Source organism: Arachis duranensis, chromosome 8, assembly GCF_000817695.3.
Source record: "Arachis duranensis cultivar V14167 chromosome 8, aradu.V14167.gnm2.J7QH, whole genome shotgun sequence".
Lineage (NCBI taxonomy): Eukaryota > Viridiplantae > Streptophyta > Magnoliopsida > Fabales > Fabaceae > Arachis > Arachis duranensis.
In genome coordinates, this window is record NC_029779.3 from 48,250,102 (window position 1) to 48,263,956 (window position 13,855).

A 13,855-nucleotide genomic window follows, 5' to 3' on the forward strand; every position below is an offset into this window, starting at 1 on the left:
GTTGAGAAAAGAGACACAAGTAACAGAGAACCAATTTGGATTTATGCCAGGCAGATCTACCACTGAAGCGATATACCTATTAAAAATGATTATGGAGATGTATCGTAGTAATAAAAGGGATCTACATATGGTGTTTATTGATTTGGAAAAAGCGTATGATAGAGTACCAAGAGAGGTCTTATGAAAGGTTTTAGAAAAGATGAGAGTAAGAATAGCATATATTCGGGCAATTAAAGACATGTATGATGGGGCTACAACTAGTAAGAAGACTTAAGGTGGTGTGACAGAGGAATTCCCTATTGGTATAGGATTGCACCAGGGATCATCCTTAAGTCCATACTTTTTCACATTAGTCTTAGAAGTACTCACAGAGCACATCCAAGAGCCTGTGTCATGGTGCATGCTTTTTGCCGATGATATCGTCCTTATGGGAGAGTCAAGGGAAGACCTAAATAAGAAGTTGGAGTTATGGAGAGAAGCTCTAGAAGTGTATGGTCTGCGCATTCGTGGAAAAGATGGTTGAATCGCGTCTCAGGTGGTTTGGACATGTGAGAAGAAGACCGATAGAACATCCAGTCAGGAGGGTGGATGAGATGGAAGATGGACAAAGGGCGAAAGGTAGAGGAAGACCTAAGAAGACCATCCATGAGGTGGTCAAACGAGATCTACATGTAAACGGTCTCTCTGTAGACATGATACATGACAGAGCACAATGGCGTCGTTTGATTCATGTAGCCGACCCCACTTAGTGGGACAAGGCTTTGTTGTTGTTGTTGTTGTTGTTGTTGTTGTTGTTGTTGTTGTTGTTGTTGTTGTTGTTGTTGTTGTTGTTGTTGTTGTTGTTGTTGTTGTTGTTGTTGTTGTTGTTGTTGTTGTTGTTGTTGTTGTTGTCATAGAATACAATTTCTCAATTACATATCAACTAACTGATACTAAGAATGTAAGGGTGTGATAGGTTTAGATCATTTTTATTTCTATTATCAATGAAAATTAAAATAATTAATGAAAATATGATTTAAGAATTTTCAAAATATTTTCAATGAAAATATTTTTAAAAAATGACACATGAAAACGATATTTCCTTTTCAATTTTTTCTTTGAGGCAGAACGTGGTCCGAATCTCTCCAACCTTTTTCATAATTTTATTTTTTATTTTATTTAAACTCATATCCTACTTGCTTGAAAAGATCCTTTCTATTTCTAATTTTTTTTTTGGTCGGGGATCCTATATTTTAACTCGTATCCTACTTGCTTGAAAAGACCCTTTATTATATTTTAACTCAACTCCTCATTCTTTTTCTATGCGGATAATTTTATTGCCTTTTTCTCTTGTGACTAAACCAAAAACTTTAATAAAAACACCCTTTTTTAATATCTGTTTTAAGTAAGTCATTAATTGAATATGATATTGCACTTATTATTGTTTATTTGGTTAAATTGTATCTCTTTACTAGAAATGCAATTAATTAATTTGGGATAATAATTTATTTTGTGTTTGATACTTTAAAAAAATAATTGTAAACTTAATAAAATATTAATTAACTAAAATTATACTTTTAATATAATTATAATTTTATATTTTAAAATTAGTTGTAAAAATATATTTTGAAAATAAACCAACCAAACATATTTTCATTGATTTTAGCATTCGGGAATGAATTCTACATTTAAAAACCAATTGCGTTTTTTAAAATATAAAAATTTGAAAATGAATATCATTTTCAAGAAATGAAAATAAGAAATGAAAATAGAAAATGAAAGTAGAAAATATATTAATGAAGAGATCGTTAGAGTTTCTTTTCAGCTCAATAAAATCAAATTGCACCCATAATAAGTGAGCTGAGTAAGAATCTAGAAGATATCAGACTTAGTTTTTTCATAGTCTGCTATTCCTGTTCTCCAATCTCCACCTTCATAAATCTAGTGCAAAAGTATCCCACATCATTCATTGACTGCATAAGCTAAAGTGATTTGTCAATAATCTTATTCAGTGATTTTATCTGCAATTTTTCATTTGGCTCTCCAACTGTACTTTAGTTTCAATATTCCTTCCGTTGGTGAGAAATTTGAGTTTTATTGCTTTTAAGTGCAAAGTTATGCTACGATTTTCATTTTTTTGCCCACATTTTTCCAACCAATTTCTGAACATTTGCTGCAGAATGGCCAATGTCTTTCTTGTTGTTCAAGAGGCTTGCAAATTTGTTTGAGGGTACACTTAGCATTCGCAAAGGTGGACAAAGGTATATCTTATTGTTGGACCTTATTCTTGACTGTTATCTTATATTAGCCCAACAAAAGTAAATATACATAACTGTGTGGGTGTTCGTCTTTGTTGGTACATTTTTTTTTCTTGTTGCCTGCCATATTTTTCAGCTTAGGGACCATGCTTGCAAACTGAATTCCCCGTGGAATTAACAAAAGTGGTCTTGTGTATTATATTTATTATTGATATTTTTTATAATATGAATTATTAATCATGTTAGACAGACCAAATTAAATAAAAAAATTAACTGTAAGTCATATTAGAGTGGTAACTAGTGAAATATTATAGTAAAAAAGTGCTAAAATAATGTAGAACTAACCTTTTTTTCTTTTTATCAATACTATCTTTTATTCTCATCTTATAAGAAGCAGGAACAATCATGTTTCAATCTGTTTTTTTCTCCTTTGCTTCTAATAGTTTTTCCATCAAGAACTTTTAAATTGGGTTTCAGATAGCCTCAAGGTACATATTTTCTTTTAAATAGTTTTTAGTGTCCTATTCTAAGTTTTATCTCTACTTATCTTTTATTGTATTTTTCTTGGTCATATGATGGATGTTCTTGCTTTTTTTTCTTCAGCGTTCTCTCATGTATATTTTGATGATTTTTTTATGAAATTCTGTGTTTGTTGTTCGTGTGAATCTTATTTTTTTTTATTATTCACGCTCATGTTACTTGTTTTTTTTTTATAGAGTTTGATTTGTTTGTTTGACTTTGTAGAAATTTGTTGTTGGTTCTTGTGTATGATGTTTATTAATATTTTTTATACAACGAGTTATTGATCACCATTAGAAAGACTAAATTAATAAAAAAAAAACTGTAAGGACTTGTTTGTGTGAATTTTTAAGAAAAGATATTTTTACGAGTTATCTTTTTTTAAAGATTTTTTGAAAAAATAAAAATAATTTTATGTTTGGATATTTCATGTAACAAATATTTTTTTGTTCATTTATTATATGAAAAACATTTTTTTAAAGAAAAAAGATCTTTTTAAAAAAGATGTAAATTGTAGCTTCTCAAAAAAGGTTTTTTTTTATATTTTTCTAGTGTTTTTATTTTTACTACTAGAATTTTGCCAAACACGCTAAAAAATAAAAAAGATATTTTCTTATTAAATTTTTTTCATCAACTTAACGGCATCCAAAGAAGCTCTAAAAGTCATGTTACAGTCATAAGTAGTCAAAGAAGACTAAAAAAGAAAAAGTACTTTATGGGCGTTTTATTATTTAATTTAATAACTCATTTACATTAATATGTTAAACTATTTATTTATTCATATATTCTTTTCTTTTTACCAACACTATCTTTTATTCTCATCTTATAAAAAGCACAAGGAACAATCATGTTTTAATCTGTTCTTTTCTCATGTGCTTCTAATATTTTTTCAATCAAGAACTTTTAAATTGGGTTTCAGACAGTTTCAAGGTACATATTTTCTTTTAAATAATTTTTAGTGTCCTATTCTAAGTTTTATCTCTACTTATCTTTTATTGTATTTTTCTTGGTCATATGATGAATGTTCTTGCTTTTTTTTTCTTCAGCGTTCTCTCATGTATATTTTGATGTTTTTTTTATGAAATTCTGTGTTTGTTGTTCGTGTGAATCTTATTTTTTTTTTATTATTCACGCTCATGTTACTTTTTTTTTCTAGAGTTTGATTTGTTTGTTTGACTTTGTAGAATTTTGTTGTTGGTTCTTGTGTATGAAGTTTTAATATTATTTTTTATACGAGTTATTGATCACCATTAGAAAGCCTAAATTAATAAAAAAAACTGTAAGGACTTGTGTGGGTGAATTTTTAAGAAAAGATATTTTTACGAGTTATCTTTTTCGGCTATGGATTCCTTGCTCCTACATTTCTGTAGGTTTATCATTAACCATCATAAAAATAATTATAAAATGTACCCCTTTTTTTTTTTGGAAAATTGACTAATTAGATTTTGATCCCTCAAATTATTAGTTTTTAACTTTTCTTCCTTTCTCTTTCATTTTCAGATTCAAAGACATTTAGAGAAAAGAGGTCTGCTAGGGTTTCCTCTCTTTATCAATTTCTGCTAGAATATTCAATCTCTGTCTCTCTCTCTCTTCCTCTTCCCCTACCGGAAATCTCAATATCTTCCTCTTCCCCTTGCTGCCGCAACCTGCGCCCGCCGCCGCGCAAGACGCCGCCGCCGTCGCCGCGCAAGACGAAAAACTGAGAGAGATTACAGTTCTTGGAGAGCATCAACGAGACTGATTAAAAAATCTCCTTCCGAAATAGAGTTCTGAGTTTTCTCCCTAAACCTCTCTACCAGGTTTCTTTCCTTTAGATTCATTCATTTCCTTCTTTGTCATCCTTCTTATGCAAAGTTTCATTAGATTGAACTTGTTCGAATTGGATTAGTCATTAGATTGAAGATCATGCCAAACCCCTTTAAGCTAGCCAAGAAAAGTTTCTTAATTGAATATCTTATTCTTGTTTAAATGAACTATGATTTAAATTGTTTCAATGGAACCAAATTTAGGTGCTCAACTGCTCACAGAAACTATATGCATATATAATCAATGAGGAAAATGCTATTTCAGATAGAATTTTTAGTTATTAGCAGAGCTAATCTTAACAAATTATTTTGTTATTTGTAAATTACCAGTCTATAATTAGGAGTTTTAATTTATCTTTTTATTAAATATCAAGAAAAAAATGATCTTTATAGTGATTTTTAATTCAAACAAGTACAAATATCAAATTTCCAATTGACTTGTATATAAGAAAAAATCTTTATTCAAATATATGGGTTTAACATTGTCTTTTGATATGAATTAGCAATCTGGTATATCCAAGAAAAAATATGGCCAACAGATTATTATTTTTACCAAAACAAACGAAGGAATCAAGATCTGGAATATCTCTTGGAATCATAAAATCAACGAGGCATTCTATTATTTGCTTGTTCTTAGTACTGTAATGATGCCTTGATCTCATTATCCAATTATATTTATTTGATTATTGTCTTAGTGATAAGTTGGAATTTCTGATGAGAAACAAACAATTTGCAAACCCAGCAGCTTAGTCAGATCATGGCTTCTCCTTCTCAAACTCACCTCAATGTTGCAATGCGGGTCCTTCTCAAACATCTAAAGGTCGATTGTCATTTTGTTTGACAAAAAGTTCAAGCGGGTGTGATGAAATTACTTTCAGTTCCTTCTTCTCGACAATTGACCGACATCCTTATCAAATCTTCCTCCACTCAATCGTTTGATGCTAATAAATCTTCCTAGAGAGGTCTGCTAGGGAGCACAAAATTAGGGCAATTGGTAAATTTTAAATTGCTTTTGTTACTATATTACCCTATTTGGTTGCATGTCATTGTTTTCATGTGTGTTTTATGTAGATATTAGATGTGCTTCTCTTGTAGGTTTAACTCTAATGTTATGTTTTGTGAAGCTGTTTTAGTTTCAATATTTGGAGATTGATTTCCCCATCATCAGGTAGCTTTTTCTTGCCTTGTAATGATTCAACTCTTAACCTGCAGAGAGCTTTTTTAAATTATCCTCGTTTTAGCTTTTTATTGTTATATTTCAATCTCTCTTGTCCATCCTCTCATTTCTGGATTCTTTTTCTTCTAATGTTTCATGTATTCAGTCTTCATTAGAGCTTGATCATTATTTGTATCCCGGATAAAGGTGATGAATCAGGGCCAATCATACTTTATCTGGATTTTTATATGCGGTAAGTTTATTTGTACTTTCCCTCCATTTTTCCAAATAGGTTATTAGTATTAATTTTTTTTTGTTATTTTGAAGTGAAATATGTAGTTTGTGTTTTCTTTCTCTTGTTAACCTATATTCATAGGATGTGATTTGGTGGGGATGTATATGGATAGAGCAAAATCGTTGCATATTTGATAGGATAAATTATAGTTCTTTTTACTACTGAAACTATTTAGTCTTTAAGTTCAGTTGTCTGTCTGTGTGTGTAGCCAAATATAATACCCAGAAATTTGATATTGCTCCACTAGTTTTTCCTACCAGAGTTGTCTGCCTGTCATTACTATTGCTTTGATTCCTAAACCAATGTGCTGTTTTTTTGACCTTTTGTGTGTGTGTGTGTGTGTGTGGCTATGCTTAGCCAAATATAACACCAAGAAATTTGATATTGCTCCACTAGTTTTTCCTACTGGAGTTTTCTACCTGTCATTACTATGGCTTTGATTCGTAAACCAATGTGCTGTCTTTGACCTTTTGGATGACTCTAGCTGAAAACTTGAACCACACTGCAGTATGATGTTAGCTTTTAATATCTCTACTTATGACATTTTCACTTTGCTAGATATTTGAAGCAGCAAGCATCTTTGGAGATCGTTATCCAAGTATAATTTTTTTAATACATATTTCTACAAGAAGCTTCAGGATTCTGTTTCGGTTAAGATAATATATTATCTTTATGCACATGCATAGCTGTATATTTAATTCAATCTTTGGAAAGAGCTCAAGAAGGGCAAACGAAGCATAGAAGTGCACATCATATGTGCACCATATGATATATTCAACACCTTCCAAGTACAGAAACCTTCCAACATCATCTCTGTCATATTGCTGGTCTATCATTGCCAGAGTAACACTAGCATCACTTTCTTGGGAGAGATCACCACGATGTTTTTCATCCACGCCATCTACCATGCAATCAACGTCACTGGCACTATCTGTTGTATACTCAACATCATAGGTGCTATCTGTTGTACGCCCAGCATCTGCACCTTGTCTACGACTCACTTTGGCTTCAGTTACTTTGACTTCTGTATTTTCCAATTCTTTTACCTGATCCCGTTGAACTTTTTGTCAAACAAAATGACAATTGACCTTTGGATGTTTGAGAAGGACCCGCATTGCAACATTGTGGTGAGTTTGAGAAGGAGAAGCCATGATCTGACTAAGCTGCTGGGTTTGCAAATTGTTTGTTTCTCATCAGAAATTCCAACTTATCACTAAGACAATAATCAAATAAATATAATTGGATAATGAGATCAAGACATCATTACAGTACTAAGAACAAGCAAATAACAAAATGCCTCGTTGATTTTATGATTCCAAGAGATATTCCAGATTTTGATTCCTTCGTTTGTTTTGGTAAAAATAATAATCTGTTGGCCATATTTTTTCTTGGATATACCAGATTGCTAATTCATATCAAAAGACAATGTTAAATCCATATATTTGAATAAAGATTTTTTCTTATATACAAGTCAATGGAAAATTTGATATTTGTACTTGTTTGAATTAAAAATCACTATAAAGATCATTTTTTTTCTTGATATTTAATAAAAAGATAAATTAAAACTCCTAATTATAGACTGATAATTTACAAATAACAAAATAATTTGTTAAGATTAGCTCTGCTAATAACTAAAAATTCTATCTGAAATAGCATTTTCCTCATTGATTATATATGCATAGTTCATAGTTCATTTAAACAAGAATAAGATATTCAATTAAGAAACTTTGCTTGGCTAGCTTAAAGGGGTTTGGCATGATCTTCAATCTAATGACTAGTCCAATTCGAACAAGTTCAATCTAATGAAACTTTGCATAAGAAGGATGACAAAGAAGGAAATGAATGAATCTAAAGGAAAGAAACCTGGTAGAGAGGTTTAGGGAGAACACTCAGAACTCTATTTCGGAAGGAAATTTAATCAGTTTCGTTGATGTTCTCCAAGAACTGTAATCTTTCTCAGTTTTTCGTCTTGCGCGGCGGCGGCGGCGTCTTGCGCGGCGGTGGGCACAGGTTGCGGCAGCAAGGGGAAGAGGAAGATATTGAGATTTCCGGTAGGGGAAGAGGAAGAGAGAGAGACAGAGATTGAAAATTCTAGCAGAAATTGATAAAGAGAGGAAACCCTAGCAGACCTCTTTTCTCTAAATGTCTTTGAATTTGAAAATGAAAGAGAAAGGAAGAAAAGTTAAAAACTAATAATTTGAAGGGTCAAAATCTAATTAGTCAATTTTTCATAAAAAAAATGGGGTATATTTTATAATTATTTTTATGATGGTTAATGATAAACCTACAAAAATGTAGGAGCAAGGAATTCATGGCCTAAAAAATAATCTATTTAGACTTATTTTGTATAAAAAATTTAATCGACAAAAAAAATGTTAGTTGCCTAGCAGAATTAAAATTTTTATATAAAAAAAGACTTACATATAATTCATAAAAAACGCAAAATGCCAACGCGCTAAACTTCAAGTAACATATAGTCTTTCCATTTTCGGCTAGAGATTTTAAATTGGAGTTTCATTTTTACCTTTAGAAAAAAAAAATAAAAAACACAGAATATTTGTTAAAGCATTATGGGGTGAATCTTGAACCTCATCTTTTATACTTCTTATCTAGTTTTGTTTTGTAAGCATCAATGGGGGCACCCATGTCTTCTTTGTTCTTTCTCCTCCTCCTTCTACTTCTACTCCCCCTTTCTTTATCAATGGCATCAAAGCCACCACCACCAACCCCATCAGAGTGGCCACTCCAATTCCACTCCCTCATATGGTACAACAGAACCGGTGTCCTCCAGAAGGTGGACCTATGGTACGACTTCATAAATGGCAGAAACTTGAACATCATCGAAGAACAACTCACGAATCATGTGTTGTACGATGTTGAGTGGGACAATGGCACCTCCTTCTACTACACTCTTGATCCTTATCAGAGAGAGTGTGATGTGAAGCATTTCCCTGTTGGGATTCTGAGGCCAAATTGGCTTCATGGTGCTACTTATTTGGGTCAGAGGATGGTTGATAACTTTCTTTGCAATGTTTGGGAGAAGGTTCATTTCATTCGCTATTATGAGCATGTTGCAACTAAAAGGCCTGTTAAATGGGTCTTCTTTGAAGGTACATTGCTATTACCACAATTCATGTTTCCATTGGATTTTAATCATTCTCAGATATTGATTTCATGGGTATAATCTAAAATGTTAAACTATGATTTCAAAGGGTGTATCTAAGAAAATCCCTAGTATTTTGTTGGCTAGATTTTCAGTAAAATAGCTTAGATTTTTATTAGTAAAGATGGAAACATTATTTTCTATAGTATATTTCAATATAGTAGGTTAAAAATTAATTTATTGTAAATTTGAGTTTTATTTAAAAGTTGACGTTAACTAATAAATTACCACATATACAATCAGTCAAGTTTATCCGAGTAGTAAGTGAATTGAATTTATTTAAGCAGACCTAATATATACATTTATTTTTGTTAAGAGACTCACCCGCCATAATTAGATGTGCGGTTCTTATAGAATCCACATATTAGTTGGGTGAAACTTTAAGACGATATTAAGTCGGTGAGTGAATTGATCACTCCACCCATCAAAATACTTAAAGCCTTGCAATAACAAATTGCAGTTATGTGAAATTATGAAAGTAGTGTATTTGCTAGGGGTGTTCAAAAAATAACAAAATTGTGGTTAATCGGTTAAAAAATCATAATCACATTTTGGTTAACCAGTTTAATAAAACAATTTAAAAATTATATTCATGTTTTTTAGAATTAGTTAATCAAAACCAAATTAAAAAAAATCAGTTTTTAACCGGTTAACCAAAACCAAAATTAAAACCTAATTTCAAATTCACACTTCGTCTTCGATACTTCGACAAAAGGAAATGAAAGCAAACTACTCGGTTTGTCGAAGTATCGAAGACGAATAGTGAATTTGAAATTAGGTTTTGATTTAGGTTTTAGTTTTAATTTGGTTTTGGTTTTGGTTAACCGATTAAAAATCGGTTTTTTTTTTAATTTGATTTTGGTTAACCAATTCTAAAAAATATGGATATAATTTTTAAATTGTTTTATTAAACTAATTAACCAAAATGTGGTTATGGTTTTTTAATCGGTTAACCATATTTTGGTTATTTTTTGAACACCCCTAGAAGAGATTAGACTTACTAAGTTAATTGTTGATGGGGGTAGCTTTCCCTAGATGAGAATTTCGGGTTCTTTTCTTTGATGCTCATTCTTTGCTGCTTCTTTTAGTCTTGCAATGTATGATAAACTTGTAAAAAATTTATGCCCACTAATTTATGATGTTATACACCTTGTCTTGTCCACATTTCCAACTGTAATTCTTGAATTTAGGTATTGTTCGCATTTTTCTTTGTGTATGCACTTTGTGCAAGTTGGCCCAGAAATGATTCTCATCATTAATCATGATAGATTAAACAGGAAATGCTCTTGGGACCATTCTTTTTCTTTTATCACCCTATTAGCCTGTTTTACTAACTATTTTTCTACCCAATATTTAATGTTTCACTTTCATTATCTTTAGTAGGTATATGTGATAAGTATTGCTACCAAAAATTTAGAAAAGTAATTATAATTTATAATGGAAGGAATTTTATTATTTACAAATGTTACTTGTATTATTTAGAAAGAAAAAAATTAATTTTTAGATTAAAAAAATAATTTAAAAGAAAAAAGGTAAAAAAATTTGGGTTTTTATATGTAAAAAAAATAATTTTTGTATAAAAATTGATTTTTGGGTGTAAAGACCAATTTTTTGGCATAAAAACCAATTTTTTAGTATAAAAATCGGTTTTCAGTGTTAAAATCAATTTTTCGATATAAAAACTGACTTTTCATATAAAAACCGGTTTTTCTATATAAAAATCGGTTAATTTTTTAAAATTAGTTTTTGTTTTAATGACCGATTAAAAACTGATTTTGAATTTTATTAACTGATTAATAACCAATTTTATCATATGAAACCAATTTAATTAATTCATCAATACTATAGTTATGGTTAACTAAAAAACTAGTTTGATTTTTAGATTAACCAAACCATGAACACCCTAGTATTTGCTCGGAACCACTAATTGTTAAATATTAGGGGTGTGCATGGCCCGGTCCGACCTGAAGATCCGATCCGGCCCCAAGCACTTTAGGGCCTAATTTGGTATGATTTCATCGGGTCTAGGGCCGGGTAAGGGTCTCAAAAATAGATCTGGTCATTATTTCGGGTCGGGTCCGGGCCATGGCTCGGGTCACCCGAAGTCGGCCCGGTGGCACGGTCATCATACACAATTAATATTTTGTGTTATTAGTGATGGATGATGGCTATTCTTATGTGGAATTTAAGTATTGTAAACCTTAATATTTTGTGTTATTAGTTATTATAAGACTATAAGTTAATGTTTTATGTTTAAAATGCATAAGATTTTAGACTAATGCATAAAGTTGTGTTATTTGTATTCTTTTAAATATTTTGTGTTATTATTCAATATTAGTATTGATTATGATTATGCTTTAGTTTTAGAGAAGAGTCGATTCTTGTTTTTCTAAGTGAATTTTACCATGTCAAATCATAGTTAGAGTCTTAGAAATTTGGATATTTTTACATACTAACTTATAAAAATGTATTAAAGTAATGTAATGTTAATGGCCTGATTTTCACCCGATTTTTACTCGATATAATCGTGGCCCGAAAGTGTATAAATTTTATCGGGTTTAGGGTCGAATTCGGGTTTAATAAATAGGCCCGGTATATATTTCGAGTCGAATCTAAGTCATATCAAACCTGATTTCACCCGACCATGCACACCCCAATGATAAAGTATGGTTGGTGACACTACTACAGGTCCACCGGGGTACACTGCACATGTGATGACATTTGAGGTTGGTGCAGTTCTTGATGATCCAAATTGGCAAGCTCCTGTTTACTGTTTCACTGACGAGGCTAAGAAGGAAAATCCCAATCCCAAGATTCCTTCTCTCCAGAGTTTGATCATGACATGGATACCCTTTTGGAAAACGGCAACTATGTAATAGTTAGTAAAATGCTTAATTACATTGTGTTTTAGGATTTGTTTCCTTTGTGTTGTTTTTTTTTTTTAATTGATGTTTTCGGCAAAAATATGAAATATAAAATGCACCGCATGTACGTGAATGCAACCTATTTTTTAGAAGTAAACACAAAATTGAAAAGATTATGAGACTGATAAAATAGTATTTAAATTTTATTATTAATAAAATAATTTTGGAATGATCTTAAAATTTGACAAACATACTTTTGAATTCGTCAAAACATGTATCCCATAAAAATATTGTTAAATTGGCTACAATATATATTTACGTAAAATTTTTAATTAATTAACTAAATTTCACTTGAAAAATCTTACTCCATAATTTAATTTCTTTTCTTGATGTACTGTCTGCTTTTTCACTCTAAAACGAGCCAAAACAGCACCTCAACCTTCCCACTCTCATAGAGTCGCTGTCGCCAACATTGCGTAGTCGTCGTCTCGCCGCTAGGTCCTCTGTACCCGTCAACTCCTGTGTCATCTGTTGTCAGTTTGTGCTTTATGGTGGCTCACTTCTCTCCCTGTAGTCAAGCATAAGAAACACACATAGCAGTGACGTCTCATCGTTGAAAAACTTTCTATGCCGGTGAATGTGAATTTTCTGTTGTTGAAACAGAGACAGCAACAACGATTTCCTCAATAGCTTAAAGGGCTTTGGCACCATCATCATCAATGGATGAAACAGCCATTACCTTTTTTTTTTTTTACTTCAATCACTACGATTTTGTTCACTTCTTCTCTCCCATATCACCTTTGTCTGATTTTGGGACAGGTTCAAGTTCGAATTCAAAAACTTTTTCTTTCTCTTTCTTTTCACTTTTTTTTCAGCAGTTACATCTTCTTCAGGCTTGTGTTATTACTTGGATTGATTAGAAACAGAGAAATAGTGGTTAGTAAGAACTTTCTGAATGAGGTTCTTGAGTTATTGTATATAAATCTATTTGCTTTTTCTTCTAAATGAACTTTATTATTATTAATCTTCTTTAATTGTAAATTAATTTAAAATGGGCAATTTTTAGTGATTTGAATTTTTGAACTGATGGATTTTTTTAGTCTGTAAATTTGGAGTAATTAGAATCTATGAAAATTTTTTAATCTATAATCTACTGATGAGAAGTTTATAAAAATTTTCTAAATTTGGGACAATTTTTCAGGATTTCAAAGAGTGAGAGGATAGAGTACATTGGGAAGGGGGTTTGGAAAAAATAGGGTAAATTTGGTGTGATTTGAAAAATTTTTACTTATTGTTGTTTTAATTTAATTATTAATTACACTTAAGTAATTAGTTTAGGGATATTGTCATTTAAGCAAAATACAGTACCAGTTTAGCAATATTTTTGTTGGAAATGTGTTACAACGAATTTGGGGATATGCTTGTTAAATTTTAAAATTATTTAAAGATTATTTTATCAATAACAAAAATCAGGTATTATTTTATTAGCGTCAAAATCTTTTAGATACCAATTTAATGTTTACTTTTTTTAATTGCACATTAAAATTAGTTATCAAACAAAAATATACATTAAAAGTAAATTATATATATATGATTGAGTTTAATCGTTGATGATGTGTAAGTAGTTTGTTTTAATAATAAAAAAATAGGTCTTCATAATAATAGTTTTAAACATATTAGTTAAGAAGTTTAATAGAAAGAAATTTTATAACAACTTTAACGACACTTGTTATTAAAAAAATCAGCAAATATTTGCTTTTTAGATATTTGTTAAAGATACATAAAAAGTTAAAATAGGAACTTTGATACTTTTATG

The 13,855-nt window shown here is 30.7% G+C and overlaps 1 protein-coding gene across 13 annotated transcripts in view; it reads left to right on the forward strand.

Moving 5' to 3' along the window:
• The window catches only part of LOC107463523 (uncharacterized protein At4g14100), a 15,767-nt gene extending 3,590 nt beyond the window's left edge, over positions 1 to 12,177 (forward strand). Inside the window, exons 4-9 of one of the 13 annotated variants that reach the window (XR_008001918.1) lie at positions 2,159 to 2,240; positions 4,257 to 4,555; positions 5,257 to 5,555; positions 5,657 to 5,729; positions 5,884 to 5,970; positions 6,571 to 7,117. Coding sequence is in view for 1 of the 13 variants with exons in the window: in XM_016082268.3 (XP_015937754.1) it covers positions 8,645 to 9,122; positions 11,864 to 12,051 (666 nt within the window). In the remaining 12 variants the exon portion in view is untranslated. Of the gene's footprint in view, positions 1 to 2,158; positions 2,241 to 4,256; positions 5,971 to 6,570; positions 7,118 to 8,470; positions 9,123 to 11,863 lie in introns of those variants that run through there. The other 12 variants (XR_008001919.1, XR_008001913.1, XR_008001916.1 and 9 more) reach the window with 12 other exon arrangements.
• Positions 12,178 to 13,855: the final 1,678 nt, after the last annotated feature.